This window comes from Anolis carolinensis, chromosome 5 (genome assembly GCF_035594765.1).
Source record: "Anolis carolinensis isolate JA03-04 chromosome 5, rAnoCar3.1.pri, whole genome shotgun sequence".
NCBI classification, from domain to species: domain Eukaryota; kingdom Metazoa; phylum Chordata; class Lepidosauria; order Squamata; family Dactyloidae; genus Anolis; species Anolis carolinensis.
In genome coordinates, this window is record NC_085845.1 from 98,071,551 (window position 1) to 98,096,551 (window position 25,001).

Sequence of the window (25,001 nt, forward strand, 5' to 3'; positions counted from 1 at the left end):
AACAGAAAAAACTACAGAACTGCAGTCTAGCTCATCATATGCTTCACATTCAGGACCATGACTCTATATGCAGCAGGATTCAGTCATGGTCCTGAATGCTAAGTGTATGATGATCTCCAGGCCCACCAGGTAAGGCTGGGAAAGCCCTATCCAATTCCCTTGAAATCACCATTGTGGTTTTTTTGTGACACCTGGAACCTCCATCACTCTTGGTGCTGCAATGAAAGTGATGCCCTGGAATTCTCAAGAACAGTGGTTCTCAACTTGTGGGTCCCCAGGTGTTTTGGCCTACAACTCCCAGAAATTCCAGCCAGTTCATCAGCTGTTAGGATTTCTGGGAGTTGAAGGACAAAATATCTGGGGACCCACAGGTTGAGAACCACTGCTCAAAAATGTGTAATTCTATTTTAAAACAAGATATACTGGTTTTCTTAGAACAAAAATTGACTTCCCATCAGTTCTCCCATCCAATTTTGTTAGAATGAGTAAGAGGGGGGCAAGTTGGGGTGGAGGGCAGAGAGCTGAAGCAGTGGGAAAACTGCAAGTTAAATATCTCAGTATTGTATTTACCTGAAAAAAAAACCCTCTCTAGAAATCTTTAGGCCTTCCAGAATGTACGTTTGTAAGTTGTGTCACACTAGAGGACCTAGAAATTCCTAGAGAGAAAATTTTAATCTGCAAATAATCGGATCTACAGAAGTCATCCTCACAAACGTGGAGGGCCATTAATATACACGTATTAATCTTTAATGTATTGTAAGGTCTTTTTCTTTCATTGCAATAGTATATTAGAGAGCTTTACTGAGACTTGTTGGAAATAAATCTATTTTTAAAGAAGGAAATAGATTTTCTGATCATTTTCGCAAAGGACATGTAAATTAGAATAAAGATGAATGGAAACGAATACACATCTTTGGTGAATAAAGCCAGTTAGTGGTATCTTATTCCAGTAAGATCAAACTGGAAAGATGTTTTCAATATCAATCACTTTGAATGCAATTTTCCTGCTTGGTAGGGGGTTGGACTGGATGGCCCGTCAGGTCTCTTCTAACTATGATTCTAAAATATTTCCTGAAGTATTCTTAAAATTAAGAACACAAGCTTCTTCAAAACATCAAGGAACGGAGCTGTATCTAGCTGGCATGTCAAAACTAACTATGGCAAAAGGCAGGAGCTGCTTCAGCCTTGCAGCAATAGACCAAAATGTCTCAAAAAGCAATCTTTTAACTTCTCAAAAGTCATCCTGAAAAAAATACCCTTCATTAAACACAGCAAATTTCAACAACACCAACAATTTATTACAACCTAGAGGCCTTTGGGCCTTGTTAGAAAACATGGACCACTCCAACCCTAATAAACATAAACAAACTGGAAGCAGACTGATAGTAATGTTCATATATGACATGTGCTAATACAGCCTACATTTATACTCCTGATGCTAACAGAAGTTGCCCATCCATGCAACAATTTCTGGATATCCTCTGGAGAAATGCTGATTTATTTTGTGCAAGATTTGTAATTTGAATTGGATTGCTTATTGTAACATGAAAGCTTCCTCCACCCAAAGAAAGGCTTCAAACCTGCTGTAAAGGCATCTCTTCCCTGCCTGACCCCCACCTTGGCTTAAGAACAGCTTTTCATATTGAATTAAAGTCTTGTCCAATTTACATTTATTTTCTAGCCATTTTTTCTGGAAATATCAAGAAAGAAGCAGGGCTGGAAATTTTCTTTTTCCTATTTTAAAGCCTGAGACAATATTGAGAGTACTGCATATTTAACAAAAAGCATTTTTTAAATTCAACTCCTGTGGACACAAAATTACCTTGGAGAACATGAAGCACATGGGCTGATCATTTCCAACTTCTATTCTCTTGTGTTCTCTAGCAATTTAAACTGAATATGATGTACAAGCAGTCTTTAGGGTACGAACAATATAGGTTCTCTAGGTTTGTCTCACCCCCGTTTGTAACTGTGAGTTGTTTGTTAAGTTAGATGTTTGTAACTCGGGGATCACCTGTGTATTTATATGGGAGGAAATTTCAATGATTTGAGACTTACTTGAGAGATGAAATTGAGATAGGCATGGTACTACACTGCTGGTATTTTTTCATAATCTAAACATGATTGGAGAAAGACTGCATAATTTGCTTCAATTTAATGGACCAGGCCTGGCTCAAAGTTCCCCAGAATTTAATAAGGTTTTCTTTTCCATATATGCCTGTGGGATTGGCTGTCTTAGGCTGGCTTTCATTCCTTCCACTTTATAATTTAAATGGTAGCTTTTTAGCTCCTTTCATATCTACTTTATTACTTTGTGGATTCTGAACTTGTGTCACATATACTTTCAGACACAACATTTCCTCAAGCACCGGCTGTCAAAACAGACCAGGAAGAGTGAAAGCCACATCACTTTGCTATTTCGATTGCTCTTTAAAAGGATGGAGCTGAAAGAGACCTTGCTGAAATTACTGCATATAAAAGAAATATACATATATAGTAAACTCAGGAACGAGGAATCTGAGACACACAGCTCAAAGTCAACTGAAATGCAACACTAAACCACTGTTTAGAATTATGAGAATGGAAAGAATCAATAGCAATTATTACTGTGGGTTTAGCTTCTCAGTTGAATTCATAGTTTAACCCCTGGGGGCATAACTGTGATATTTCATGAACCATGGCAAGCAATTATTCCATACATTCATATCAGCTTCAGGGCAGTATTAGACCTGATCAGTGAATTAGTCGGCATGGCAAGCAGTACTACTGATATGTAGGAGGCATGTCAGAAACGACAAGAGTTAAATACATTCACCTTATACCATGCCCTTCAATAGTATGCCCACAAAAATATGGTTATGTATTCTGAATATAACAGTGTTTATTTTTTAACAACAGAAACCCATCTGAACACATATGTACACCAGACTTCCTGAACAATCATAATAGGCTGCTGTTACTTAAAACTATCTGCTAATTATCAGTATTATGATCATGTGTATTACTTTGATTGCAATATAGATTGTGTTAAATTGATTTTTTTTTAATCACATCAGTAGCAAATAGTTCCATGACATCAAACCAAAGTTCCAAGTACATTACGTAACCCAGGAATATAAGCCAGCTCTGCAGAGTATATTCTAGCCAACTTAACTAAGCTGGGAACATTCTTTGTATTTTGAGATCAAAAGTTAGTTTTACTCTTCCAACGATCTGTAAAACTGGCTACAAAAACTAAATGCACTTACATTTTCCTTTTCTCCTTCAAATACCCACCACCGCCACCTTGGCCTCAGTTACATCAGTGTTGCTATATATTATCACAATATCAGATCATTCCTTATATTGTCATTAAATAGTAGGGATCACTTGTCTGATTGTCTAAAACAAGAGGAGGGGACAGAACAAGTAATTAGAATGGGAGGACTAGATGAAGAAGAGACATAATAGCCATGTTTAAATACAGTATTTGAAAGGAGTCATATTGAAGAGGGGGCAAGCTTCTTTTCTGCTGCTCTGGAGTTTAGGACACAATGGAGGAAAGGATTCAAATTGCAAGCTGTAAATCACTGCTAAACCCAGTGTAAAATGCATATGTATTTTCAAAAAGGATAGCAGCCTAGAATCTCACAATCTCCTTAATTAAGTAACACTACCCGCAAACATGGATAGCCACTGCTCCAACCAAAGCGGTGTCTGTCATTTGATTTGGAAGAGGTTCCCACACTGTCTCCTGAAAATGTGCCCATTTGACAACATGCCAACTTATCATTCCAATGTCCTTTAATAAACTGACCTGCTCTACTTCTTCATGTTTTAGTATGCCAGCACAATTTCCACCATCTGTAATAATGAGTCATAGGAAAACACACTCCCACACCTCCCTCCAAGCTTGTTACTCATAAACTAAGAACTCATCAAGCAGAAAGAGGAATGGTAAAGTCAGACATTATGACTCCAAATGCTTCAGCGAAGGACTAGAGAACTAAATCTTTTGACAGCCATCTTTTCACCTATAGTACCAATGAGTCTTAGAAGACCTTGGGTGGGTTCAACAGGAGTAACAACAAGCAGGAATTAAAACTAAACAATGCCAAACACACAAATGTTTATATGGATAAACACACACATATATGCAGGCAGTCCCCGAGTTACAAACATCCGATTTACAAATGGCTCACTGTTACAAACAGAATGAGACAACAGGAAGTAAAAGGAATCTACCCCTCGGAAGGGACATTCATTTCTGAATAAGTTATCCTGGGGAAAAGGTGTCTCCACTGAAGCTTTCCAAAACAAGCCACATTTTTCAAAATGAAATGATCACAAGGACAGAAATTTAGGTGAAATCTTCTGAACCGAGGACGGACAGCAAAACAAACGCCACGGGGGTGTGAACATTTCCCTATGCCATCCAAAGCTTATGTATATATTTGTCTGGAGTTACACTTACAAAATGTACCTGTTCCTAGTTACAAATTTAACTTAAGAACAAATCTACAGAACCTATCTTGTTCGTAATCTAGGGACTGCTTGTATAAGCATTCTTGCTCCCTTACCCTGAAAGACAGTTGTAAGAGTAACAATGCTTCCTTCTTAAGGACAGGAAGAGGGCTAGGGTCTGAAGAGGTTGTTAGCTGCCTTGAATCCCCATGGGGAAAATATGAAGTGTAAATAAAAATACGAGCTTTGGCAATTGCCAATACTGTTACCAGCATCTGTCTTCATTTCCGGAAGGAATCAGCTCCTGGCTCCTGCAGTTTGACTATCATGCAATGGCAACTATTATGCAATGTGATGAATTATTGTACATGGTTTAGTAAAAAAAACTAAACCACGTACCATATTTCATCGCATTGCATAATAGTTGCCATTGCACAATAGTCACACCCCTTTTGGTACTTTGCCTTTCCCCACGTAATAGTCGCACACCTAGTTCACTATCACAGGCAAGTGAATTAAGTGACTGCTCTTTTGGCACTACAGGGCTTGACTCAACTGAGAGCCGAGTCAAGCCCGCAGCACCAAGGAAAAGGGTGGGTGGGGGGAAAGTGGGTTTGCCCACCCACCTCTCTCCTCCACAGCTATAGAGCTGGGGAACAAGTTTGCCCATCCACCTATTCTGCAGCTACAGAGGAATTTAGACAACCTTCCCCCCAGCTTGTCCTTTTCAAGCTATACTTGTAAGCTCAGCAGGGGCAGACATTCAGACAGGATGAGGGGGCTTGCTGGCTTCTCTCTTCCAAGCTATAGAGCCTCAGTAGCTTGGAGGGGAGAGATGGGTGGGAGGGAGAACTCACCCACTTGCCCGCTTGCTTCTCCCCTCCACAGCTGCACCCTCAAAGTGACTATGTGGCAAAAAGGCCCTTCAAAACCATTTTTGAACTACTCACACCAGATGCAACTTGCAGTTTCTCAAGTCGCTCCTGACATGGAAAAAAAAACTACTACTCTCAAGATCATACAGGCTTGGAGCCACACAGGCTTGGACACTTTCAGTGATCTAGTCTAATCATTGCATCTTTTCCAGCAAATTCCATACATTATACATTCTATGACATACCGGTAGATAGTTTATTCCTTAATTCTACTTCCAACCAATTTCACAGAATGCAGAATATGTAAAAAGGTAGAGAGAGAGAGAGAGAGAGAGAGAGAGAGAGAGAGAGAGAGAGAGAGAGAGAGAGAGAGATTTCACACTCCCAGTCATTGTTCCTTAACTGAATACCTGCCTCCCATGAACATATTGCAATCTTTATTCATAGGGGAAGTATGATCCTCCCCTAGTAATCTTTTTGTGCCAGGTTTCCAATTCTAAAATTTGTAAAAGGGATGACTAGAATTGTAGATGGTGCAATGGAATTTTGATTTGATTTTTTTCCATGCTAATCCCAGATTTATTTGTTCTATTAGTGATCTATCATGTTGTGAGTCTACATATGTATCTTGCCTGTCTTCCAAGGACTTCTAGGCCATGTATGGAAGATGTTACCTAATTTTACTGTCAGAGCTATTTTGTCTCAGGAAACAATGCAGGGAGGGTAACACAAAGCTGAGCTTCAGAATTGAGCAGGAATTTGTCTCCAGGCCTCCCTTGTGCATTTTGTTCCACTAGCACAGCGCTCCCATGTTATCCCTTGCCTTCCTTTTCTGTAAAATCTAAGCTGCTGATGAAGCTCTGCTCCTGCAGCTCCGTTTCAAAATTTCTTTTGGTGGCTACTATATCAAACTGAAGGAGCCCCGGTGGCGAAGTACGTTAAAGCATTGAGCTGGAGACCGAAAGGTCCCAGGTTCGAGCGGCGTGAGCGGCCACTGTTAGCTCCAGCTCCTGCCAACTAGCAGTTTGAAAACATGCCAATGTGAGTAGATCAATAGGCACCGCTCCGGCGGGAAGGTAACAGCGCTCCATGCAGTCATGCCGGCCACATGACCTTGGAGGTGTCTATGGACAATGCCGGCTCTTCGGCTTAGAAATGGAGATGAGCACCAACCCCCAGAGTCAGACATGACTGGACTTAACGTCAGGGGAAACCTTTACCTTTTATATCAAACTGACAAGAATCAAAATAACAAAATCCAAGACAAACTTGGTGGGATGTTAAAAGATGTGCAAGACTTCCTCAAACAGTCTGACGTTCTTAGGACAGAGTTCATGTCCTAAGAACCACGAGTTAAGCCACACAGGCGCTCCAGCAGGAAAAAGACAAACACTTCAATCTATTTGCAAAATGCTATGACAGCAGAGTAGACTTAGGCTTTTACTGATTTGAATATCCCAGTCTAGACATACAGGCTGAAAGGGAAGAAAAGCCAACACCTGCTGTATAAATTCAGCCTTCTCCCAGCCACTAAGGACATATTTTAAGTCCCTAACATTTTATTTGGATTAGTGGTATACAAACTGAAGGATCCTAGGTGTTCCTTGCAAATTTAGCAGAAGTTCCTTAATCTGAAAGTCAACAGTGGCAAGATGGCACATATGCCTAGAACTACCAAGGCCACCTTTTAGTAACTTTTCTAAGCTCTGTTCCTCCTCCAATTCTTGCTTGGCCAATTCAAATCCGACCTCCTATAATATGGGATCACATATTTAAGTCCTTCGTATACCCTTGTCAAGGGGGATGAAAAGGAAGTTGAAATAAAAGCGAAGGGTAGAAAAAAATAGATGTAAGTATCCCCTGATTCAGGAGTTGGATACAATGTAAATCTTGATCAGGCAATCCACCAATTGTATTGTATATGGGTATACTTGTACATAAGTCTAAAAAATGTTTTAAAGAAAAGTTGTTGTTGGGTTGTTGTATGTCTTTCGGGCTGTGTGGCCATGTTCCAGAAGCATTCTCTCCTGACGTTTCGCCCACATCTATGGCAGGCATCCTCAGAGGTTGTGAGGTTGTCATACCTCACAACCTCTGAGGATGCCTGCCATAGATGTGGGCGAAACGTCAGGAGAGAATGCTTCTGGAACATGGCCACACAGCCCGAAAGACATACAACAACCCTGTGATCCCGGCCATGAAAGCCTTCGACAACACAAAGTTGTTGTTGTTGAGGACACTTAAACCACAATAATTTCTAGACAGAAGAGGCCTCATATACTATTTGTCTGAAAGCATGCATGGGTATATATTCTTTTTATTGCAAATGAGGGTTCATTAATTAAATGTTTCCATTCAAAGCCTGTCCATCCTTTTTACTAATTATAAAAAGTCTAACTAAGGAAGTGGAAAATGTGCTGGAAAAATCTACATCACTACTTAAGAGGAATAGGTCCCCAAAAAGAGGCAATTAGCAAATATATCTTGACATATGGGGAAACTATTAAAAAGCCAAGCTTTGAGATGCTTACATTTCCCTTTAATTCTTAAGTTCAGAAAAAGAAGGAAATACTTCAAGAAGCCCTCAAACTAACTAATGCTCCATATTTCATGTGGATGAAGAAAATTAAGGTAATCATTTCAGAACACGCTAGGGAACAAAGCCTGGCTTGTTCCAAACCATTCCCTATGGCACTGTATTCACCCACAAGACTTACAAATTCATCCCAGACTTTTGATTCTGTTCTCAAATGAACATTGCTTCTTATGCTGACATGAAAACAATGAAGCTCAAAGACCTCAACTACAACAGTTTATACAATAGGAATTGTATAAGCCTAGAAAGCAGCCACATTCTATGGCAGTACATTCCTACAAAGTATTTACAAGACTGTTTTTATAACTGATCTTGTGCATGTCAGTCTCTAGATTTTATCAATTTTCAGAGTTGTCGAACACCCAAAACTGCCATCCCTTCAACTGGACTTATAAATGATCCATCTCTTCTTAAATCCTTTTCTCTAAAAGTTGACTTTAAGATTGCCAGTCCAATGTAAAGCTCCTAATTCTACTACAAGGCATCTCTGGAAACCCATCTCAGCATTTTTGTATTAGTGATAATACAAACAAAATCTAATGGTACTCTAAATACAACTCAGGGAGTTTACTATAGAACAAATTACATTTCACAAAAATTACAGAACTACAGCCAAAAGTATATGTGGGACTTTGCTTTAGACCTGTAGCATCCTGATAGATGAGAAAGTGTCATTTGCTACAAGGAAGAAATTACAGTCAACTGAATAAAAATTGCTTTGTCACAATGCTGACCACAAAATCAACCAGAACAAGAATGCTATAGCTCCTAAGCAGAATACATGCATAGCATGGAGGATATTTCTGGTTTAACCTCCACCAAGGAGTCTTGCTAAGACCTCTTGTAAAGAAACCTTCCCTGAACCCTACTGTGTTTAGCAATTATAGAACAATCTCTAATCTCCCATTTATTTATTTATTTATTTATTTATTTATTTATTTAGCTATATTTATACCCTGCTCTTCTCAGAGCGGCTTACATATCATGGCAAAATTCAATGATACAGTGTATTTCTTGGCAAGGTACTGGAGCATCTTGTGGTTTTTCAATTCCAAGGGTTTCTCGATGAGGCTGATTATCAATTTCAGTTGTTTTTTTCAGGTCAGGTAAGGGGCAGACACAGCTTTGGTAGCCTTGGTGGATCACCTACACAAAATACTGAACAGAGGGAGTGTGATCTACTGGTTCTATTTGACCTTTCAGCACCTTTTGCTATAATTGACAATGGTATCTTTCTAGTTGCCTTTCTGGGATGGGACTTGGAGGTACTGATTTTCAGTGGCACTGCTCTTTCCTGAAGGGATAGTCGCAGAAGGTGGTGCTGGGGAGTTCCTGTTTGACTCCTTGGCCATTGGCCTGTGGAGTTCTTCAGGATTCAGTCTTGTTTCCCTCGTGCTATTTAACATCTCCATGAAATTGCTGGGAGGGGTCATTGGTTTTGGTGTTGGGTGTCATCAGTATGGTGAAGAAAATTAAGGTAGAAAGTTCAGAGGCAGATTTACAGTTGAACAGGAAGAAGACAACCAATGAAGACACTGAAATAGTGTACAGTTTCATGTGCCTAAGCTCTATTCATTTATCAGAATGGAGACTGCAGAAGATTGCAAGAAATCAGAACACTGGGATTTGGAAGGACAACTATGAAGAAACTTGACAAGATCCCAAAATGTCAAGATACAGTATATCTTTGAATACTAAAGGTAGTACTGTCCATACTATTATACAGTATTTTCAATTTATCTATATGGCTGTGAAAGCTTGACAGTGAACAAAGCTGACATGAAAAAAATAAACTCATTTGAAATGTGGTGCCTGAGAAGACTTCTATGTGCTAAAATAAATAAACAAATAAAAAATTAGAAAAACAATAAATTATGCTAGAACTCTCCATAGAAGCCAAGATGGCTAAACTGACTGTTGTACTTTGCACACAGAATGAGAAGACATGACTCTTAGGGGGGGGGGGGGGAGACAATAATGATTGGAAAGATAGAAGGCAGTAGGAAAAGAGGAAGACCACATTTCAGATAAAGAGATTCAATCAAAGAAAACATAATCAAGGAAAGCACCCTTTATCTGTAAGACCTGAATTCGAGACTTGGGGGTCTCACATTCATTGGGTCACGCAAGTTTAAATAAACTTGACAGAAAGAAACAACAACAGACTCGAAGGATTGTCTATATAGTAATCTTGTTTTTCTAACCAAACAAAACCAGTGTTTACAGATACAGGACCAAATTCCAATAATACTAATACTTCGTATTTATTTCTTTAGGATCCTGAATTCAATAGGCAATAGCAAAATTCTGTTTTCCTTTGAATATGCTATAACTGCACACTAACAACATACTTCATTCTAGTCCATCTTCTAATATATTATCATACTACTTTGAATCCACTCAATGCCACCTGGCTTTTGAAGCTAAGCAGAGTCAAGCATTGGTAGTACTTGGATGGGAGATAACAAGGAAATACCATCGCTCTTCAGCTAGAGTTGTGTAAGAATCATACCTCAAACACTGGAGAGACATTGCAGGTAGTATTGACAATAACGACCAAAGTAAACTAATGGTGTAACACAATTTAAAGGAGCTCCCTTTGTTCCTATGTTTACAGAGAATTCAGAGGCCAAGCATATATACTGGAAAAGGACAACAATGTCTTTATATGTTGGGGGAGAAATCTCAGCCCACCCCTATAATTCCCACCCCTGGGTAAATAATAATTGTATATGGCTCAACTGAGTTGTTTGAACTTTTATGAATGCAAATGCATAGGACACACATTCTTTCACAAAGAAACACATTCATGAAGAATGATTGCCTCATATGAGAAGTCCTGGAAGGAGGAATGGAGATAATTATCACTCGCCTCCAACCAAGCAAACACACTGCCAGCATAGCATTTCAAAGTCAGGTTAAATTAATGTTGAAGGAACTTCAGGAGAAATCTTTGCAACTGTCTCCAAGCTAGACAACAAGCTACCAAATCAATTGTGAAGCAAGCTTTGCTCCTATCTAGCGGGGGAAACAAAAATGGTTTGTATAGAGTAGAAAACTGAATAGTCTCATGAACAGATCTCTCATTTCTTCACTCAAAACTACATAGTATCCTGTTCAAAGTGTCCTTTTAATTCCTTTCACAACATAAACATTCTTGGATAGAAATTTCAACCAATGTATATAATAACATTGCAAGTAGACTTATTACAGATAGCCTGGAGAATCCTTGAGAACTCCATATATAGACATGGAAGAGTCCTGTCCCTCCTCCTTCTTGAAGCCCTTCCTACTCCTTATGCTTATGGTGACCCTAGGAATGAGATGTAGATAATGCATATAATACACTACAGTAATTGTATGTATTTATGTATGGATAGACTTAATCAAGGAAGCCAAGGTCCTGAGACTGTAGGACCTGGTAGTTAATGATAGGGTTACTTGAAGGTCTCTCATTCATAAGGTGACCATAATCTGAAGTCAACCTGACATCAGTTAACAATAAATGTATTTTATGTGATATATGTACTTTAATGACCCAGTAGCATAGAGTGCATCAATAGTGTAGAATGAATGCAGCTTGACACCACTTTAACTGCTTTGGCTCAATGCTATGAAATCATGGGAGTGATAGTTTCACAAGGTCTTTTGACATCTCTGCCAAAAAATGCTGGTGCCACCATGAAACTATTTGACATATACAATATTGGACCAAAATACGCCTGAGCTAGTATAAAAGTAAGATTGAGGGTTGAGAAATTTGATTCAAATGTCCCACCAACTATATACTTACTACCAGAAGCTTAGGGATTTTTTGAAGTATTTATTTATTTATTGTCATTTTGGTTTTTAAAAGTAACCTGTTGCAATCTTCTGCCCCTTCAGCACAGGTTTGTGAAGCTCTGAAGGTTGTCACTGGCTGGCTGCTGCTGCTGTTATATTTATGCCCTGCTTTCCCCCCAAGATTGGGACACAAAGCAACGGACAATTAAGAAATCAATAGGATTGATTTAGAGGTATATGTCAAAATGGAATTACCGTATACCCATAAATATAAATATAGTGGTGGGCGGGGTCTGTGGCCCCGTTACAGGCACTTTTCCCTCTTTACAAAATGTTTCTTGTCTTACCCATGGGTCATATCCAAATCCATAATTATGGTCCCAAAACCCTACTTATCCATGAGGTCAACTTATACACAAATATGTATAGTAAAGTTGTAGAATTCTTAAAATAATTCAATTAAAATACAATTAAAACTTAAAATAAATTGTTTTAAACTGTTCACCATACCAATGCACACACTCTGGGCTGTTCTTTAAAAGCATTTTGCCTTAAAAATCATTCTAAAAAAATAAGTGCCCCACCAGAAGGACAAAAGAGTGGGGGCATTCTATCCTTCCCAGGAAGAGAGATCCAGCCTAGAGGCAACTGCTGAGAAGGTCTTTTCTTGTGTCCTCAGAAACCGTGCTTGAGATGGAGGCGGGACTGAGAAAAGGGCCTCTCCTGATAATTTTGGGTCCCAGACAGGTTCATGCCAGGAGATACGTCTGCCAAATAATCTGTATTTGATCCATAGCTATATAGGGCATAACCATCACTTTGAATTGTGCCCAGAAACAAGCTGGCAGACAGCAGAGCATTTGCAACAAGAGAGTTATGTGTTCCTTGTTAACAATCTGGCCACAGCTATTTGGGTCAGTGGAAGTTTCCAAACATCCTTCAAAGGCAGTCACTAGGGGCCCTTCCACACAGTTGTATAAAATCCTACATTATCTGCTTTGAACTGGGCTATATGTCAGTGTCGACTCAGATAAGACAGTTCAAAGCAGATACTGCCTTGATATTCTGGGTTATATGGCTTTGCAGAAGGACTCTAGGAGAGTTATTGGGAATTGTAGTGCAACATGAGCTGGAGAACCACACCTTTCTCTCATCCCCCTGTTTGTTCCTTCACATGGACCCTCTCTCAGGGCATGCACACCACTGGTCATTCATCAGGATTGCTGCCTATCTTGCAGAACATTGTATAGTACTTTGTTTTCCAATGGAGCATTTGGTTTTTAAGCAGATATATAGGTTGGTGAATAATAGCTGGTTGAGGTTTTGCTTCATGCATTTATTTTTGAAGAATTCTTTTTCACAGTTGCTACTGCAAGCCATCTTGAATTTTTTGAATTAAAAAGCAAGCTCTGAATAACATATTACTGCTTTTAAAAGGGAGAAATCACACATACATGAACATAATTTGTTTAAGGACGGATACTCCAAGGTCCATGTCTAGTTTAATTTTAACCCAATAATATGCCTCATAATGAGGCCAAATAGAAGCAAGTCAAGCAAAAAAGGGGTTTAAAAAAAAGAACAATGAAGACAGACTATGCCACCAATCCATGCACACCCGTCCCATCCCCACGCAAACTGAGCCTTCAGTCCTAGTCCCCTTCACCCTGCCACATAATCCAGATTATCAAAGCAGATAATCCACATTATTTGATTTGACCTGGATTATATAAATCTACATAGCCATATAATCCAGTTCAAAGCAAATCTGGATTTTATATGACCGTGTAGAAGGGGCCTATGTAAGATAAAATCATTGAGAGGAGGATCCAATTTCCAACAATATTCAGCCAACAAAAAGAGCAGCAACAGAAGCACGCATACACAAATACCCAAATATGTCACTAGCTCCTGGAATTCAGGTGTAATCTATATTTCTTTTTCACATAGAATGTCAATGAACGGATTAATAGCATTTCAACGGGTAAATCTGCTTTCAGATAAGAGTAATTTGAGTTAAGAGCTCAAACGAACAAATTAAACTCTTAAGTCAAAGTATCACTGTACTGAAATCGTTCAATGTGAAAGGGCCACTAGATTTGAATTTCTGATCAGCCATGGAGTTCATATGCTGAACCCATGAAATCAACTGAACTAATCAACCTACCCTGTTTCCCTGAAAATAAGACATCCCCTGAAAATAAGACCTAGTAGAGGTTTTACTGAATTGCTAAATATAAAGCCTCCCCCAAAAGTAAAACCTAGCAAAGTTTTTGTTTGGAAGCATGCCCACCAAACAGAACACCTGAGCATGCAGGATCGATAAATGTATGTACCATTGATTGTTGTACATGGTAGTAACAAGAAATTCTTGAAAAGATTCACAGGTTGTCTGGATATGCTGGTTTGTGATGACAACTACTGTACAGTATATAATAAATGTTCTTTTTTTTTGTTCAACAATAAATTGAAAAATAAGAAAAATAGACATCCCCTGAAAATAAGACCTAGTGCATCTTTGGGAGCAAAAATTAATATAAGACACTGCCTTATTTTTGGGGAAACACAGTAGAAGATCTCATGGAAGGGCCGTGAGGATGAAACAACATGACATTAATAAACCTCATAGAGAAAGGGGGAGGAGGGAAGACAATATGAATAAGTAAATTAAAAAAACATTCTCATTTATTATGTTTATATCAAGTGATACATATGTCTTTTTGATATTAGTGTTCTGAAAACATCTAAAGGCTGATCCATGCGACTAGTTGACACACTCATTTTTTACATGTGCCAGAGACCAAAAAAGGCTAACTGTGCATATTCCTAAGATTTGATTTAAATAAAAAAGGAGAAGGTTGAAACTATCACCAATGGTTCTGACATTATCTGAGCAAACAAGAAAAGGGAAGGGGGAAACTGAGATCTGGAAATGTCTCATTATAGTTCTAGGCAGAATATGAATACCCATGACAAAGCCAGCGCCCAGCGTGCAGCCCAGACCTCGAGTGACATCATTGTGTCTGCGGAGCAACGTGATTTAAAAGCATGTCGCTCGCTCCAGACTGTAGAAAGAGACACAGCATGCTTTTATGCCACCATTCTGCCACCAGGGGCTTTTAGACAGAAATCTATCAACATGCCAGGAGAAACCACTATTAACATCCTGCTCACATTCCTCTTAAAATAAAAAGACTCAAAGCCACTAGAGGCAACATGGGAATCTTTTCCTTCCCAACTCCTCCCCTTGATTTTGCAAGAAATCTACCACCAAACCTACACATAAAAGCTTTTGATCCCATCTTTCCTTTCGGTGAAATGCAAAGTTCCTTTGTATAGTTTGGCTGAACACAGAAATTCAAACATTGCTGTAATTAACCAAATAGTAGATTTACCTTAATTAAAAATCTGTGTGAAATATTCATTAAGGTCCAAATAATTTTATTCAGTTGCTTTTTAATCAATTAAAATCAATTAAAAATTAAGAAGGTGGAAGTCTTTCTAGGATGTGGGGCTCTCAGAAGCATGCAGGACATAAGAATGCCCAAGCAAGTTCTTAGGTAAAGGTTTCCCCTGTCATTAAGTCTAGTCATGTCCAACTCTGGGGGTTGGTGCTCATCTCCATTTCTAAGCCAAAGAGCCAGCGTTGTCCAAAGACACCTCCAAGATCATGTGGCCAGCATGACTGCATGGAGCGCCGTTACCTTCCTGCCAGAGTGGTACCTATTGATCTACTCACATTTGCATGTTTTCGAACTGCTAGGTTGTCAGAAGTTAGGGCTAAGAGCGGGAGCTCACGCCACTCTCCAGATTCAAACCACCAACCTTTTGGTCAGCAAGTTCAGCAGCTCAGCAGTTTAACCCGCAGACAAGCAAAAATCATGTAGCACTGAGATCACAAAAGAAAAATGTCAATTTGTACCCAAGAGGCATATGAAAGTTCCAGATGCTGAAACAATGTACTAACATGAGACAAAATTATGTAAACGGCTGATAAAATACGAAGAGCAAGTGAAAATGTAGGCAGACAAACAATGGGAGAAAATCTGGACCAAGAGTATGAAATTTAGACGGTTGTTGTATGCCTTTCGGGCTGTGTGGCCATGTTCCAGAAGTATTCTCTCCTGACATTTCGCCCACATCTATGGCAGGCATCCTCAGAGGTTGTGAGGTATGGATAAACTAAGTAAGGAAAGGAAAGAATATATATCTGTGTAGAGTCCAGGGTGTGGCAAGAGTCCTTTGTCACTGGGAAGCTAGCATTAATGTTTCAGTTAATCACCCTAATTAGCATTGGAAAGGTTTTTGTCTCTTGCCTGGGGGCATCCTTTGTTCAGTCATTAGCTGTGCCCTCAGAGTGTTGGTTCCCATCTACTGTTTTGATTTTAGAGTTTTGTAATACTGGTAGCCAGGATTTTGTTCATTTTCATGGTTTCTTCCTTTCTGTTGAAATTGTCCACATGCTTGTGGATTTCAATGGCTTCTCTGTGTAGTCTGACATGATTGTTGTTGGAGTGATCCAGCATTTCTGTGTTCTCAAATAATATACTGTGTCCAGAATGGTTCGTCAAGTGCTCTGTTATGGCTGATTTCTCTGGTTGAATTAGTCTGCAGTGCCTTTCATGTTCTTTGATTCTTGTTTGGGGCGCTGCATTTATTTTTACTATGAAGCCAAGCTTGGAATTTAGAAATTTGCTAAAAGATAGAAAAGATCAGCAGCCTCAATCTAAGCACCAAGGACATCCTGATCAGCTTCGATGTGGTGTCCCTATTTACCAAAGTCCCAGTAACTGACACCCTCACACTAATCAAACAAAACTTCCCAGAAGACATCACAGCCCTGTTTCACCACTGCCTCACCACTAGCTACTTTCAGTGGGACACTGGATTCTATGAACAGAAGGATGGAGTGGCCATGGGGAGCCCTCTCAGCCCAGGGGTAGCAAATTTCTATATGGAATACTTTGAAAAACAGGCCCTAGAAACAGCACCAAAAAAGCCAACTGTTTAGTTCAGATACATAGATGACACCTTCACAATTTGGAGCCATGGAGAGGAAGAACTCAGCAAGTTCCTGGACCATCTTAACAGCATCCACCCAAAAATCCATTTCACCATGGAAAAAGAAAAGGAAGGAAAACTGCCATTTCCAGATGTTCTGGTCATCCGCAAACCCAATCAACAATTGGGCCACACAGTTTACAGAAAACCTACGCACACAGATAGATACCTTCATAAAAACTCCAACCATCACCCAAATCAAAAAAGGAGCACAATCAAAGCCCTGACAGACCGTGCACAAAGAATCTGTGAACCTCACCTCCTCCAAGATGAACTAAACCACCTAAACTGGGCTCTACAGGCCAATGGATACTCCACCACAGACATCAGAAGAGCTGCAAGGCCAAGAACAAGCCATGAGAGTCAAGACAAAGATCCACCCAGAGGAAAGGTGTTCTTACCATACATCAAGGGAACCACTGACCGCATAGGCAAACTGATGAAGAAGCACAACCTACAAACTATCTACAGACCCACAAAGAAAATCCAACAAATGCTACGGTCAGCGAAGGACAAGAGGGATCCTCTCTCCTCTGCAGGAGTCTACCGGATACCATGCAGCTGTGGACAAGTATACATAGGGACCACCAAACGCAGCACCCAAACAAGAGTCAAAGAACATGAAAGGCACTGCAGACTAATTCAACCAGAGAAATCAGCCATAGCAGAGCACTTGATGAACCATCCTGGACACAGTATATTATTTGAGAACACAGAAATGCTGGATCACTCCAACAACAATCATGTCAGACTACACAGAGAAGCCATTGAAATCCACAAGCATGTGGACAATTTCAACAGAAAGGAAGAAACCATGAAAATGAACAAAATCCTGGCTACCAGTATTACAAAACTTTAAAATCAAAACAGTAGATGGGAACCAACACTCTGAGGGCACAGCTAATGACTGAACAAAGGATGCCCCCAGGCAAGAGACAAAAACCTTTCCAATGCTAATTAGGGTGATTAACTGAAACATTAATGCTAGCTTCCCAGTGACAAAGGACTCTTGCCACACCCTGGACTCTACACAGATATATATTCTTTCCTTTCCTTACTTAGTTTATCCATACCTCACAACCTCTGAGGATGCCTGCCATAGATGTTAGATGATAAACCTATCAGGATTTCAATGGGAAGCATGTGCCCGCTTCTGGCCAATGAGATAATCAAGTTACTGTATATACTAGAGTATAAGCCTAGTTTTTCAGCCCTTTTTTAGGGCTGAAAAAGCTCCCCTCGGCTTATACTCGAGTGAGGGTCCTGGCCGGCTTCTATTCAGGTCGGCTTATACTTGAGTATATAGGTATTCAGAGTTGGACAGTCTTATCTTATTAAAGTCTTATTATCTTAAATTACAGTTTTATATAAATACTCAAAAACATTTAACCTACTGATGCCTCAAATAATGCAATTTTATTAGTATCTATTTATTTTTGAAATTGACCCATAGCTGCTGCATTTCCCACCCTCGTCTTATACTCAAGTCAATAAGTTTTCCCAGTTTTTATGGTAAAATTAGGTGCCTCGGCTTATATTCGGGTCGGCTTATACTCGAGTATATATGGTAATTAGAATTATTGTTGTTGTATGCCTTCAAGTCATTTCAGACTTTGGGCGAACCTAAGTCTAAAACTGAGGGCTGGGGCCAGGTAAATGACCTTGGAGGGCCACATCCGTCCCACAGGCCTTAGTTTGGGAACTCCTGCCATAAGGCATCAGCTGGGAAAGGGTAGGATTCTAGGGTTGTTGTGTGTTTTCCGGGCATAATCCTGAAGTATTCTTTCCTGACGTTTCATCCACATCTATGGCAGGCATTCTTGGAGGTTGTGAGGTAGGATTCTACTTCAATTGAATCTACAGTTGTTGTATGCATGCCTACCTTCAACAAAGTAAACAGCAGCTGCCTTGTGAATCCCTGAGTGTGCATGAGCAGAATCACAGGGAAAAGGGGAAAAGGGATAAGAAACCATATGAAAAGTGGAAACTGATAAAAAGAAAAACCCCATTCCTGGATATCTTTTAGAAGACGCTCTCAAGTGGTCTCTAGCAAGCTCAAATGTCCTTGTTTACTTTGCAAGATTTACATGACCTGGTTGTTTCATTTCAAACATGCATACTGAGCCTTGGAGTATGACTGCAGATTCGAATCTCCACTGGGCTATGAAAGCCCATTGAGAGACCCTGGGCAAGTCACTCTCTCTCAGTCATAGAGGAAGGCAATCCTCAAGAACAAATCTCGCCAAGAAAGTCCCATGACAAGGTCACCTTAGAGTCACCATACATAAGAAAGGACTTGCAGATTAACATTAACATTAAACAAAACATCTACAAATATTTTACAGAAGTAGTCACATACATTCTTGCACTGGAAAATTTCCACCCTTAAACTAGAGGGAAAAAGAGTATCTAAGCTGAGTCATTTCAACATAAACTAATATTGCATTTAGAATCCCAGTTATTCTTACTGGTTTCCTTGGCAGTTATTTCACAACATGTTTCTTAAGAAACGGATGAAGCCACACACATTTGCTGAAGCTGACTAGTTTTACTATTTTCAAAAGGAGTTCCTAAAATGAGAAACAGTTTGAAAAAGGCATAGCAAATCATGAGGATCCATTTAACAAAGGCAGCTTTGCAATGCAATGCAGACCTTAGTAGATGAAGTCACTGATTCAATGCAAGTGAGAGACTGATTCAGATGGGGTACAGTTGGTGGTGGGGAAAAGCTTTTTAAAAAGATGATCAAATGACGTAATAACCATGTGTTTTCTAATTAGGACTGAAAGGTCTATAAAATAACAAAAAATATTGTTAACCTAATTGTTAAGAATTAAATATATGCTGATTTATCTATATTAAAAAGATAGTATGAGTACTGTATAACTCACATCCACAGGTCCTTTATGCACAACTTCAGTCATTCACATCTTATAAAATATATTCTCCCTAGACACTTTCTAGGTCTTTCCGTGATTATATGATATTTTTGGACCAGAAGACCTCCATTTCCAAAGAGTTTGCTATCATTCACCATTTTGCATATCCACATGAATTCTGGGAGCATATCCACCACAGAAGTCATAATATATAGCCAGACTGCTTGGCCATGCTAGCGGTTTTTAAACTTCCAACCTTGAGAAAGTAATATCAACGTCTGTTCTATTGAAGACACCACAAACATACATACCATGGATATTCACCCAAAAATGTGGCAAGCATAGGGTGAATACAGGTTGCAGTGTGGCCTCACCATACCTTTCCAGGGCCAACTTTAAGTAGAATTGACTAGAATTCTACTAGCCTTTTAAGGAAAGCTTATCTAGCATTACTAATATTTTTTCCATAAGTCTTTATTCAGCATTTCAAAAAGATTTTTCCAACAAAGAAAAAAGAAGAACTAAAAAGAGGATGAGGGTAGCAGTAGTTACATTATGTCACTAAGAAAGGGGAATTGAGAGGGAAGAGAAGTAATAATTTCTTATACGTATGGCATCTATATCTTCCTCTCAAGTACTATTATTTTCTAAAGTTTTTAAAATTTCATATATCCTCTATAACAGAAAACAACCCACGCTTGTCATCCGACACCAGAGCTGGTAGTCATGTCTTCCCATATTGTCCTTTCTACCTTCTCTTCCAGTTCTTTACTCGTCTTTTATCTAATTTTAACAATTGCCATTTAAATCTAAAGATTATGAACATTTTAACCCCCAGTTACAAAATAACCCCACCACCCCATTCCCAATTTCCATGATAATCCTTCAAATGAGAATAAAAGGTTTTTTTAAACAAATTATTCACAGGATTTGGAAAAGTATGTCTGTATGAGATAGTAATTTATTTAAAGAACACAGGAAGCAACAGGAAAGAGATTAAGATTTTAAGATCTTAAACGAATTACCTTGAGATTAGACCATACACCCTCAGCATGTGCAACAAGTCTTGGGCCAACATCATGACAAAGTAACAGAGTCCGGTTTGCTGAACAGAGGCCTACTGTCATTTTGAGGTTGGAAATGAATGGAAGAAAACTACCTTTTGTTTACATTGTCTTTCCTGACTCTAAAATGCACACCAGCCTTTATTGTTCATTCTGCATGAAGGTATGGCTTTGTTTTTGTTTCTCTCAGAGAAAAGAAGTCCAATACTGCAATCTCACATTGCTTCACAGCTGGCAATGGGTTGTGCCTATGTGACATGAGCTGTCAAGCAGGCCCAACACACAAACTGCCCTATGCGCTCGGGTGAGTCTAACAATAGGGTCCACGCACCGCATGTTACGGCCTCCAGTCAAAACAAGGCAGATAGGCAATGAAGAAAAAAGAATTTGAATGAAAATCCTGGCAATTTGAGTGAGCATAAGTAAAAGCAATATGGGAGAAAGAGTAAAAATCAGTCTGTATGGATTCAAGTGAAATGCTGCAGCACTTTTTAATAAGCCATCCAACAGGGCCCTTCCCTGTTGCATGGCTATCTCCTTCCATCTCAATGAAATGTTGACTAGATCAGACACACCTACACGACCCCTTCCTGAGACAAAGACAGACTGGAAGGAAACAAAACCATCACCACCCTGACTATGTTTAAATGCATCCTGGAGCTAGGAAGATTACACTCTCTCTATCCAGGGGAAAGCCTCAAGATTAACATGAAACTTTGCTTCTTCCTTAGCCATCTCTAAGACTATAGGTTCATCCACATACAGGGAAAGCATAGGAATATAGCATCCATAGGTTAAAATGAGCCTAGACTTGTGTGACTATCTTAACATCAGGCCTAAGAGCAATTCACCACCCAGCAACCTCAGGTAACCTGCTCAAAAGGATAGAACCTGGCTTAGCTAGCCCTAAAGCATAATGCCTGGCACTTGCCAAGTCAATACACCTTTATGAAGAGGTGGAAGACTGCAGATTAAAAACAAAGGGATGACAGCTATTATGATTTAGTTAGTCTGGAAGATCAAAGGGAATGTTCTGTATATTTTGATCCGTATTTTTATAGAAATGCATTTTAATATATTTATGACTTAATATATTTAATATATTTATTTTATTCAGACAGGCTTTTAAAGAAGATTGTCAGTGGCTGCTGTGATTTTATATACTTTTAATGATGTTCATTGCTATTTTAATACTTGTATATCTGTACATTTTTTCAGTGCTGCTTATGTTTAATTCTATTCTCATGTTTGCATTTTTGTATATTTTAAATTGTATATTAATGCCTTGATGTCAAGCCGCTTTGTGTCCCCCCTTTGGGGAGATAAAGAAGGGTCTAAATAAATATAATAAATATAATAATAATAATAATAATAATAATAAATTTCAAGTTGTATTGCAATGCTTTTAGTTGTAAGCTGCTTTGAGGGCCCGTCCAGACAGGTACTATATCCCAGGATCTGATCCCAGGTTTTCTGCATTAAACTGGATTATATGAGTCCCCACTACTAGATAGTCTGGGATAAACAGAAAACCTGGGATCAGATCCTAGAATATAGAGCCTGTCAGGGGGCCCTTCCACACAGCCGTATAACCCACAATATCAAGGCAGAAAACCCCACAATATTTGCTTTGAACTGGGTTATTCGAGTCCACACTGCCATATATCCCAGCTCAAAGCAGATAACATGGGATTTTATTCAGCTGTGTGGAAGGGGCCTGGTAGTGCCCTCAGTCTCCATATGAAAGAAAAAGCAGGATATAAATAAACATAATAATAATAATAAGTGTATTCCTAGAATTTTTACAATGTTTATGTGTTTTAATTATGCTGTAACCAAGCCACAAGAAGAGGTAATAAATAATAATAATAATAATTTTAATTGCACCATTTAGCAAGTAGTCATGCTGGAAACAGTTGATTCAAATCTAGTCTGCGGAACAAATGTCAATAACTGTTGGCATTTTAAAAAAAAATCAATTCAGGGGGTGCTGTGGTTTTTAGCTTTGAACATGCATCAGATACATTTGAATGGTTTTAACTGTGAACATTTTAATGCAGTTTACATTTAATTCTGTTTTAATATTTATGTATTTGTAATGTTGTGCCAACATTTTTACATCAAGTACCCTTTGGGGGAGATAAAGCAGGATATCAAAATTATTATTATTTTATTTATATCCCGCTTTATCTCTCCTTACAGAGACTCAAAGCAACTCACAATCAAAAACATTAAAATTTAAAATATACAAATATACAATCATAAAACAGTATATCATTCTATATTCTTATATATTACCAGTAGTAATTATATTTAATATATTAGTATTACTATATTATATATATATATATTGCATTATTAGTAGTATTGTATTGTATTACATTATAACATTATCAATATTATATGTATATATAATATCTAATATAAGCATAGCACAATACTAGTACTGGTGGGGATGAGGTACAGAGCCTTCTCCGTGGTGGCTTCTTGGCTTTGGAATTCCCTTCCCAATGAAATTAGATCAGTTTCCTCCCAAAACCTGTTAAAACCTGGCTATGAAACCAAGCATTTGGAGAGTAGTACAGTGCAATACGCAGCTATGGTAACATGATTGGAATGGCTCTTGGATCATGATTTTGTGTCTTTGTGTTAGGCTTTTAACAGTTTATTTAAAGTATTGATATGTTGTGGTTTTTATGATTGTTAGTTCATAAATGCATATTGTAATGTAAGTTTATGTTTTATTGTGGCTTTGAATTATTGCCAATTTGGAAGCCGCTCCAAATCCCCCTTTGGGGTTGAGATTTTTTTTTTTCTCTCGTGTCAGGAGCCACTTGAGAAACTGCAAGTCGCTTCTGGTGTGAGAGAATCTGCCATCTGCAAGGATGTTGCCCAGGGGACTCCCAAATGTTTTAGCATCCTGTGGGCTTATCCAACATTCTGCCGGCCCGTTTATGTTGGATAAGTGAGACTCTACTGTATTGTAGTAATAAATAAATAAATACTATATCTATATATTGTAATACAGTAGAGTCTCACTTATCCAAGCTAAACGGGCCGGTAGAACTTTGGATAAGCGTATATGTTGGATAATAAGGAGGGATCAAGGAAAAGCCTATTAAACATCAAATTAGGTTATGATTTTACAAATTAAGCACCAAAACATCATGTTAGACAACAAATTTGACAGAAAAAGTAGTTCAATACGCAGTAATGTTATGTTGTAATTACTGTATTTACGAATTTAGCACCAAAATATCACGATATATTGAAAACATTGACTACAAAAATGCACTGGATAATCCAGAATCTTGGATAAGCGAGTCTTAGATAAGTGAGACTCTACTGTATATATATTATATTATTAAAATAGCACAGTATTAGTATTCTATATAACCATACTGTATTATACCATTATACTGTGTTAAATCTTTTATAGATTGTATTTTACTATGTTATTTAACTATTTTAATGGTTGTATTATTTTATTGTATTATGATATACTGGTAGTGATCCTGCCAGTTGTGTAAGCTGCCCTGAGTCCCCTCGGGGAGCAGGGCGGGGTAGAAATATCAGAAATAAATAAATAAATTATACTGCAATATTATTAGCAATGTTACATGTAATATATAACATACAAATTATATTATAAGGATGGGAGGTGAGGAGAAGCAGCAGGCTTGGGGGACGAGATGCCATAAAAGGTCCCTCTTCTCTTTGTAAAGGAGTCCAAGAAGTGTGTGCCCTTGAGCAAGTGCAGAGGGCCTGTGGAAGGGAATAATAGAGGAAGTGGCTTGGAAGTGGCGCCAGATTGGCTTCTTGATTAGAAGGGGCTTGACATTCTGGGGCCGAGTTCAGGCCCGCAATGCAACCGACCTGCTTTGGGGGGCGGCAGGAGGGCCCACGCTGAGGCGCTCAGGCCGCCCAGGCTGCTGCTGCTCCCCTACCCTTTCCCCTTCTCGTCCCCTCACCAAGGCCGCTGATCTCGTGGCGGATGCTGAGGCGGCTCCTCTCCTCGGCTATGGCCCGCAGCATCTGCTGGAGCGAGCGGTCCAGCTCGCCGACGCCAATGCCGTCCTCTTCACCGTCCCTGGGCCCCGCCTGGGCGAAAGTCCGGAAGGATGCCATGCCCACCCCCCCGAGGATGGTCTCATCTCAGGCGGCCCACGGAGGCAGAGCCCGGAGGGATGCCGACGATGCTGCAGGAATCCCCTGCTCCCTCCTTCTGCCACTTCCTGCAACACAGCTGCGAGAGGCGGCTTCAAGAGGCAACCGGCCCCCGCGCGCCGGCCAATCGGGA

The 25,001-nt window shown here is 39.3% G+C and overlaps 1 protein-coding gene across 2 annotated transcripts in view; it reads right to left on the bottom strand.

The window, feature by feature from the left end:
* Positions 1-24,978, bottom strand: part of kiaa0930 (KIAA0930 ortholog) — a 59,143-nt gene extending 34,165 nt beyond the window's left edge. Inside the window, exon 1 of one of the 2 annotated variants that reach the window (XM_008111392.3) lies at positions 24,673-24,978. In XM_008111392.3, coding sequence (XP_008109599.1) covers positions 24,673-24,829 — 157 coding nt within the window. In that variant the 5' untranslated portion in view covers positions 24,830-24,978. The remainder of the gene's footprint in view (positions 1-24,672) is intronic. The other variant, XM_003221409.4, reaches the window with a different exon arrangement.
* Between the last annotated feature and the right edge of the window lie 23 nt (positions 24,979-25,001).